The sequence below is a fragment of the Priapulus caudatus genome, unplaced genomic scaffold, assembly GCF_000485595.1.
Source record: "Priapulus caudatus unplaced genomic scaffold, Priapulus_caudatus-5.0.1 Scaffold920, whole genome shotgun sequence".
NCBI classification, from domain to species: Eukaryota; Metazoa; Priapulida; class Priapulimorpha; order Priapulimorphida; family Priapulidae; genus Priapulus; species Priapulus caudatus.
The window spans coordinates 106075-116004 of NW_014577981.1; the positions used below are offsets into that span (position 1 = coordinate 106075).

At 41.4% G+C, this 9930-nt stretch overlaps 1 protein-coding gene across 1 annotated transcript in view; it reads right to left on the reverse strand.

The window, feature by feature from the left end:
* The window catches only part of LOC106814410 (digestive organ expansion factor homolog), a 20614-nt gene that overhangs the window by 9837 nt on the left and 847 nt on the right, over window positions 1–9930 (reverse strand). Inside the window, exons 2-11 of the mRNA XM_014818727.1 lie at window positions 6015–6060; window positions 5341–5431; window positions 4640–4837; window positions 4238–4329; window positions 3681–3843; window positions 3220–3272; window positions 2968–3053; window positions 2617–2676; window positions 1702–1819; window positions 701–782 (exon numbers count right to left, since the gene is read on the reverse strand). Coding sequence (XP_014674213.1) covers window positions 701–782; window positions 1702–1819; window positions 2617–2676; window positions 2968–3053; window positions 3220–3272; window positions 3681–3843; window positions 4238–4329; window positions 4640–4837; window positions 5341–5431; window positions 6015–6060 — 989 coding nt within the window. The remainder of the gene's footprint in view (window positions 1–700; window positions 783–1701; window positions 1820–2616; window positions 2677–2967; window positions 3054–3219; window positions 3273–3680; window positions 3844–4237; window positions 4330–4639; window positions 4838–5340; window positions 5432–6014; window positions 6061–9930) is intronic.

Genomic DNA, 9930 nt, shown 5'->3' on the forward strand with positions numbered 1-9930 from the left:
ATCAAGACGATTAAAGAAGGGTTATCGAAGGACGCGATTAAAGAGTTATCCAAGGACGCATCAAGAAGTTATCAAAGGACGCAGCAAGATAAGGCGTTATCAAGATGCATTAAAGAAGGTTAATCAACGCACGCATCAAAGTTAAGGTTATCAAGATGCATCAAAGAAGGGTATCAAGTACGCAGCAAAGAAGGCGTTATCAGGACGCATCAAAGTAAAGGGTTATCAAGAATGCATTAAAGAAGGTTATCAACGACGCTATCAAAAAAGGTTATCAACGACGCATTAAAAAGCGAGTTATCAAGGACACATAAAGAAAGGGTTATCATAGATGCTCAAAGACGGTTATCAAGGGGACGCATCAAAGAAATAAGGGTTATCAAGGAGCCCATTAAAAGAAGGGTTATCAACGACGCATCAAGACCAGGTATCAAGGAGCATCAAAAGATGGGTTATCAAGACGCATCAAAGAAGGATTATCAAGGACGCATCAAAGAGGAATGAAAACAACAAATAATTTATAGGATGAAAACCAGGTAAGCAGGGCTAATGCTCTATATTGCTGTAGATATTGTCAAATTCTCAGGGGTACCCGAGACAAAGTAATAGCGCAACTACAGCATTATTCAGCGTCGGTGGTGTGTTCAAGTACAACACTCCGAGTCCCAATAATGTATGTTCGCGCACGCAACATAAGTACCTGGCTTTCGTGACTTTTTAACTCCTTCTGGCTCTTCCCAGGAATACTCCGACTGAAACCGCTTCTTGTTCGTGACTACTGCCTAAAAGTAAAAGCAACAATAATAAACAACAACTAGTGACCAAATTATACTACAGTCAAGCCTGCACATAAACGTCACTCGTAGTAAACTTCAAGCGACCTTTATAGGCAAGTTTTCATCCTACAGAGGGTCTTTCACTGTGTAACTACCATTTAGGTAAAGCACCGTGTGTACTTTATGCATAGGTGTACATTTCCCCTTATTATAACTGTCACTCACGAGAAATGTCAAAATTGTCTTTTATAGGTGTTTCCGTTCTATGCAGGCAGTGTTGGATATACCAGCCCCACCCTGCCAATCCGGGACTGATAAATTTTGTACAGGACTGGCTACGTTTTATGGATTTTACTACTAGTTACATAGTAGAAATCGAAAATGTTCGAAACCTGGACTGGCTAGATTTTTAGACTTCTTTCCAAGGCCGTCTTAATTGTCCGCTTATTATCGTAATGTAATATTGTATGTATATGGTATTATTGTAATGTAATCCGCTTATTATGTCCGCTAACGCAGGATTGGCCGTGCATCGACATTTGAGAGATAAAACACCACGAACAACAATCGACCGACTTCATCACATAGCGTTAGAAATAACTGACACTTAAATTCAGGTTTCGATAACACTGGGTTTACACTACCGACTTTATGTTGGGAAATTGGCGAATTAGACCAACTTCCCAATATACAACTATACAACCGACAATCGGCAGTGTAAACGCAAAAGTCGCGTGAGCAACTAGCCGAAAGCAACTAGTTGGGAGATCAGAACATGTTCTATTTCCGCCAACTCGGTGTTGCCGAATTGCGAAATTGGTCCAACTCGCCAATTCGCCGACATAAAGTAGTAGTGTAAACCCAGCTTAGCGCGATCGCACCGCTCTCGTCGGCTGCGCGGCGTCATGTGACGGAGTCTACTTGCCTGGTCACCATCGGCGATGAGTAGCTTACTGAGCATGTTCACGATACGCAACGCACACTCACGGAACGGCACCAGCATCAGCACCTTGGGACGAGTCAAGCCCTGATCTCTATACTCACTGTATATAACACACAGATGTATGTTAATGACATTAACCAAGTAAGATTACTGATCTCTCTCTATACTCACTGTATATAACACACAGATGTATTTTAATTATTATTCATTACCAACTATCTTACCAACTATTACTAACTATTACCAACTTAAATCACCAACCCTCTATACTCGCTGTATAGCACACAGAGGTATTTTAATGACATCAACCAAGTAAAATTACTGATCTCTCTCTATACTCGCTGTATAGCACACAGATGTATTTTAATTATTATTCATTACCAACTATCTTACTAACTATTACTAACTATTACCAACTAAAAACTCTGATTTCTAGATTTGCTGCAACACACGGGATAATTTTAATAACAACACCAACTAAAATGACTGATCTCTACACTTGCTGCAACACACAGAATCAATCATCTTAATGATAACCAACTATAATTTGAGTACAGTAGACATCAGGAGACAGCTGCCATGGTATCTTCAGCAATTACATTAACCTGAATTGTCATTATTTGACTTATATGGCGTGCTACTTTGCTAAAACCCTAGTCTCTCTGATCCACACGCGATCCAGTTGAAATTATTAACCTAGATATAAATTACAGTCAATCCTCTCTTAGCGTACACTCTAGATGGGACATATCTTACTATAAAAGATAATTTCTTATAAAAGTTATACAGTGAAACCTCCGCTATGGAATAAATCCCTGATTACAAAGGACAATTTCTGAAGTCCCTACGAGATATCCTTATGTGCAGGATTGACTGTACAACACAATTTTTACTTACTCGGGGACGTCATTTCGTTTAGATATCTTTGCGTTGTGGTGCATGACTTTGCTTCTGGTCCTGAAATAAATTTCAACCAACCTCGGTTACCATAAGCGTGTGGAGCACAGATGACTGTAGTTTTCACATAATTTTATTCACATATAAATAAGATTATAGAAGCTTCTACTATAGCTCCCTCAGCAACGGCAAGACGACAACCACCATTCAATCCTACTAGTAAAAATTAGTTGCATTTATTCATATACCTATCTGTTTTGTTTGAACTAAGGCAAGAGATGCCTCCAGCCACATCCATTTAAAAAAGAAATAATTTGCTAGCATTAATAGTTAGTATGTAGAAGTACTTACTTCAACACATGGTTAAGTGCATGCATGCAGTACATCAAGCGAACTTGCTCTCCATTTCCTATAGTTCTCTCTGGGAAGTACAAATCCTGTGAGTAAGCAACAGGGAATGCATAATTAATATATAATAACAATATACAGTTGGACAAGTGCATTACCAAGATACCGATGGAGAAAGAAAAGTTCTTACTAGGCAAATTATGTATCTGAAATAAAATTTACATGCCTTACTAAAATATACCAACAGTAACCCACCTGATACCTGTTTATCACCGAGAATAATTCATTCTGAAGAGGCGTGAGTTCATCTACAAGACAATACACCAATACATTTTATTACGAAAAGAAAAAAATATATTTTTCACTTACATGTATTTATAAAACTACAATGGGCATGAATGTTACAACTATGTACACATAGGAATTCAAATCTATGGTAGAATACCTATGAACAATATATCAATATATCAATATTTCAATTTCACATATTGAATGAATGAAGTAAAACAAAGATCATACATGATCATAATGCAAATCTAATCAAACATAATTTATATGTACATGAAAAAACTGAAATTCTATCAGAATTCCTATAAATATAAATATTTCAACTATATATAATATCTATATGAAGTTAGACGAATTTATGGAAATACACGGGTTACGCAAATTACGTGAAGCTAACATCAAATGAGGGAAATCGTCTAAGCTCTTACCTCTGTCAGGTAAACCGCAGCAGGACTTTAGTGTGGCTTTCATGTTGCGTGAGATCACTTGTTTCACATGGAGCTTCTGCACGTCCCTCTCCGTGTATACGGAAGGCAATTCACTCGCTTCACTCGCACATCTGTAGCTCAAACCTCCAAGAACCGGCCATTCCTGCAAAATGTTTTCTGAAACTGTTAATGTACAGTCAACCTTGCATAATCATACAGTTACACCTGTGTAGATCAGACATCTGTCTACCTGTATGTCTGTCTGTCTGTAAAGGGCATTTTGGTGGTTTTCTAGAATGGCAGTTATACACTGAAACCACCTCCACGAAATAGTTACGTGTCGATAAAAGACATTTTAAGAAAAGCAGTTCCCATGTGTCGCACTCATACAATGAAACCTCCTCTCTAGAATGGACACATGTCCATAAAGAACACTTTTGGACTTTCCCAGGGCTGACCATCACATACAGGGTTAACTGTATTCAAAAGCTGGCTGGCTGAGCACATCTTCCAAAGAGTTGTTATGGAACTGGACAAAGCAGAACTATTTTTATTACCTGTAGGGAACCCTGCTTCCAATTTTCCTTCTCACCAAGTCTCCCAGCAAGCTCTTCTGAAATTTCTACCTCGTAGTGGCGACTGAAGTTGTCTGAAGTAAGCGCATGTCATTGAGAAACAAATTGCATAGCTTCCAACACCCACACAATGACATGCATAAGACACCTTACTTTTTACTCTCACGTTGAACTATCACAGACTACAACAGAATTTTTGATATCCTCGCAAGTTTATTTTACGTTACACATGTGGTACGTATTGTTGAGATATTCACGTTCCTAGCAATTCTACATGTCTGGCAATGCCAATAATTACCAACATGATGTACTACAAATAGTATGGTGATTATCACAGAGAGAACTCACGAAATCCTTTAGAAACTCCTTATAGCTACACTGTACCTGCATAAGCATCACTAACGCTGGCACCCTGTGGGTTAGCTGCTTCGTCACCACTGTGATCATCGTTGAGATCAGCCTCTTCCTCCTGCTCCTCTGCCTCCGTACCATCATCAGACTCGTCACCGTGATCGGAAGCCTCCGAGGCTTCATCGTCCTTATTGTTGCCACGGAGACTTAGCTCTCCTTCCTCCTTGTCATCTTCAACAAGAACGCAAACTTTATGACTACTCTCTGCGCACGTGCATTGGAATTAACGGCAAATGTGTTAGAAGAACTGAAATTACACACGTACGTACATCAACATATTACGTACGATTACATTTTGTTCACAACATATTCCAACTGAATTGCGTGACAGGACGAACATGATAATGGAGTTAGGCCACCCTTAAAAAATTGTTTGTTTCCCCTTTACCTACTCGCCTCTCAGGGTACCGAGTAGGTAGGTAGGTGAAAAATCTTTTTTATTTTGTTTTGACAAGATGTGTGTATGTATATTGTATATTCTGCTTTGTGTATATGTTTTTGCGGAACGAATTTGATTTTTTTTTGGCGAAACGAAATAATTTTTGTTTTGTTTTAATCGGCCAATAAAATGTGTCGAGTAGCGGCGTTTTGGCGAGTCGGTTGCTAAAAGGGAAATAAGCAACATTTTATCTTAGGCCTTATCTTGGTGGTAAATATTCTAAGAAACAATGTACCTGTTTGCTTGGGAAGTAACAACAGCAGGCTTTGTAATGGATCAACATCATCTTCCTCATTTGATGAACTAGAGTCAGCTAGGTCTTGTACCTATAAAAAAACACGATTACACCCATTACTGAAAAGGCCAAAAAGCCATAAACGTTTGATTAAGGTGTATCCACACTGAAAACAATATTACATCACTATACTTCGGTACTATATATACTATATATTAGGTATATAATACATAACAATTTAATTTGGCACTATATTTCACAATGACATATTAAACTAGGCATTTTTGCGGCATGCCTTCTATGATTAAATTTAATCTAGTGTTCCCAGATAGGGTTGGAACAGAGAGTGTTTAAAACATCCAATGTTTTTGCAAAGCACGGAAAGTTTATAAAGCATACATTCCACCTTAGTCAAGCCTACATCACTTAAACATAATTTCACCTACAATGGAAAGATGTCCAATAAAAACTATAATTCTATATAGTAAGTGCATTAAATATTTATTTCTTATGAATTAAAGAAAAAACATCCATTAATTCAATCTGTTTTTTAATTCACATACAGTAGATCACACCTATTCCATTAGCCACACACTGTCGGCTAAATCAGGATAGTGAGTTTCCCATAAATCCAGCGCCTAAATTTTGATCTATGATGTGTCTCATCACGTTACCTTATTCCGTGTCTCCTTTCTCGAAGTCTGCAATGCTTCAGCTTTCCTGAAAATATAAAACGGACTGTAGTACAAGCCAAGAACATAGAGCGCTTCCTCTTCGAACCTTGAAACTAATAGAACTGTTTATCGACATATAATATAAGCTGGCACATGTGTCAATCACTATGTAGAGTCTGCTTCCACGCATAGTCATAAATGGGGCCAAACATTGCGCAACAGCAGGAATGTTTTTTGGCTCTCTCATTTGTTGTGCCCTGGCGACCTACGATGCTTTTCAGTAGTTAGTCTGACCACCTAACACGTTGAAGGCTACGAGTTTAAAACTCAGGGCAGTGAATATTCTCGGCAAAGACAAGGTGTAAAAACTAGAATCTCAGCATCCTTCACAACTTGCTCGTATGACCACAGGAAATGGCAGGCTCGTTTCTAGTAGTGGAGATGTTAAGAGAACCACCGACTGCATGAACACTAGCTCCAAGACACTGCACTTATACAATTACCAAAATCTGCAATTTGTAGCTATATTATATTGGACTGTATATAGTATTGTCATGTATTTGGTATTTCACTGTACTGGTCATCATGTGCAATTATATTCGACTATTGTATTATGATTGCTGTTTATTGCATTGCATCTACTGTATTTCGTAGTGATATATTTATACTGCAAATTGTACAACCTACAGGCTAAACGCTTCTGAGAGGGGGCTCATAAACCCCATGTCCAACCCGCCGTCCACCAGTGTCAGCTGCGCTTCATAGCGCGTCTCCTCGTCCCCAGGGTACTATCGGAGGGTACCCTGGATACGCCGTATCGATATTATCGGAAAGCACCTCGCCGGTACTATACGTATGTCGCTGCGTAACCTGTCATATGTCCCACCGTATACCTGACATTTCAGTCAACCTGATTTGTAATTACATACACTGCTCAATGTTACCACATCAAATAGAAGAAACTCAAAAACATCGCCAATCCAATAAAAATGTGATGCTATGTTTGACTATATTTTTCTTTTTCCTTTCTTTCATTATTCCATTTTTCATCTTCCAATTCATCTTCTATCATCTCAAATACTTCATGATCTGGAGCCATCGAACATCTTCCAATGACCCACAACCCCCGCGGCACACACAAGCTGTCAATCAACTTCGCCATCGTCTGATAATCCTACACCCGGCGACATACATCCACAATTCCACCAGAAATCGCCAAACTGCCGAATACTGACAACGAATCATTTCGGCCTTTGGGACACCAAGGAACGGACCGGAAACAAGAACGGGTGCATAAAGTCAGGCTCGGTGGGACAATGAGGTATGAACATTCTATAGTACCCCGAAGTACTTTCCGATATATCGAACCGTACCCAGGTACCTCGTACGTACTGCCCTGGGGAACACAAGCGTTATCGGTTCTATCAGCGTCAGTGTCCCTGCCATTGCCACGATATGCTTCTACTCTACAGTTGCTTGTAACTTTGGCATCAGATGGTGCTAAAACATAACTAAGATTAAACGGCAGATGTCGATCCAATACCACGCCCCGCAAATACCATAGTCAACTATCAGTATCACCATCGTAATCAGAAACACCGCACAGAAATCGCGTACACATATTGTGCGTCGATCCGACATGAACAAAAATCGATCCGACAGGCATTTGAAAATCGAATCCGAATCGATCGATGGCTATTTAATCCCATCCAATTCCAATCCGATGGCACTTTTTTTCGAACTCGAATCCAGAATCCGAATCCGATGTGTATCGCTAAATCCGATCCGAATCCGATCCGAATCCGCACCCGAATCGATACATAGAATTGTAATTGTGTGGAGAGATCGTGTATTAGTGTTAATTAACTTGTTTCAATATCCAAACTTTGGGTTGGTGAGACTCACAGGGATGGGTGAGGGGGTAGACGTAAGAAGTTACGAGAACGGGATGATCGGGGAATCTGACATAATCACCAACGTTGTCCAACGCCTTTTCGCTGGCATGCTGATCCCTCTGGTTCCCTCTCTGTCACACCCAAACCAACACGCCACACTCTTCTCATCTCTCCTCATCTCTCTCTCTCTCTCTCTCTCTTCTCTCACACACACGCACACACACACACACACCACACACACACAACACAGGCGCAGTTCGCCGCCGACACACACACACAAACCGCACACAGCTCTCTCTCAATCTCTCTCTCCCACACACAACACACCTACACACCGCCCGCCACACCTCCTCTCCTCTCATTCTCTCTCGTCTCATCTCTCATCTCTCCTCTCCCACACCACCGGCGGCGCGCACCTTCTTGCGTTCCTCCCGCCCCGCCTCTCTACTCTCCTCTCTCTCTCTCTCTCCCTGTCGTCCCCCACCACACCACCCACCACCACCCCACCCACACACACGTCTCTCTTTCTCTCCTCCCTCGCCCACACACCAACACAAACACCTCACACCACACACCAACGCCGCCGCACGCGCGCCAGCCCCAAGCACGCGCAGCCTCTTCTCCATCACGACTCCATCACCCACACTCCTCCTCAGCTTCTCCTTCATCAAACCACACCACACACCGCGGACAACCCACACTCTCCTTCTTTCTCCTCTCTGCACACATACACACCCTACCCTCATCTACGTTCTCTCTCTCCCTCTCTCTCTCTCTGCACTACACCACTCCACCCCCTCTCTTCGTTCTCTCTCTCCTTCTCTACTCTCTCGTCACACACACAACAACAAACCGCACCACCTCTCTCTCTCTGTCCACACACACACAAAACCAACTCTCTCTCTCTCTCTCACACACGACACACACACACGCACACCTCTCTCTCTCTCTCTCTGACACATACACACCCCTTCTGTTTCTCTCTCTCTCATCATCTCTCTCCTCTCTCCCTCTCTATCTCCTCTCTCTCTCTTCTCTCTCTCGTCTCTCCTCTCTGCTACACACACACCAAGCACAAACACGCACACTTCTTTCCGGATACCCGGCGATTCCAATCGAATCGCTACAAGCATTTAGAACAATCCAGACTCCGAATCCGAATCCGACGACAATTTTGCAATTCCGAATCCGAATCCAGAATCCCGAATCTTGATTCTTTAAAAATTGTAAATCGATCAGAATCGAATCGTCGGAATTCGGATCGAGATCGGATTTCGGATTATCGATCCGACGACAGCTCTAGTACACGCATGCATGACTGCCAACCTTCAATGCGACACTTGAGAATCAGTGCATTGCTGTGAAATACACAGAGATGGACCCCAAGACTACAACTACAAGATCACAGTCAACTCGCCACGGTGATGCCTTCCAAAAATTTGACATAGAAAATCAAACCTATTATATCGTCTACCTTTTTGTTCTCTGCTTTACTTATTCCTTCTCTTGCGCTATTTGTTTATTTCCTCTATTGTCTACTGTTCGCTTCTTATTTAACGTTTGTTATTAAATGTGCGTTTTCTCTTACACGCCATATTGAAGACTTTTCGAACTAATAACAGCGCCATCCTGGGAAAGAAGGCTCGCAAACTCCAAGCATGGTGTCATGAAGAAAACGAGCCTTACCACACTTACACAGAACGATTCCTTTGATATGTTTAGTAGTTTAAAGTAAGTAAAAAACTATATTTAACGACGGATAAAACATGTTATTAGACACATAAATTGGCGCGATCTTCAACATTGCCGTCCAAGTTTGTTTGTGGCCATATACTCTTTGCAGGAACTACCACACGTGGAGTGAACATTCATTAATGTGCCAATTCACACCAGAGCTCACGCTTCATCGCGATCGCCACGCCAAAAGTTTGCCGAGCGTGGTTGAGCATTTGAGAGGTTGGCCATTTTTAGCCCAAGCGGGGCCGCGCCGCTACGAATCTAAGTCCCTCTTTACCGAACCT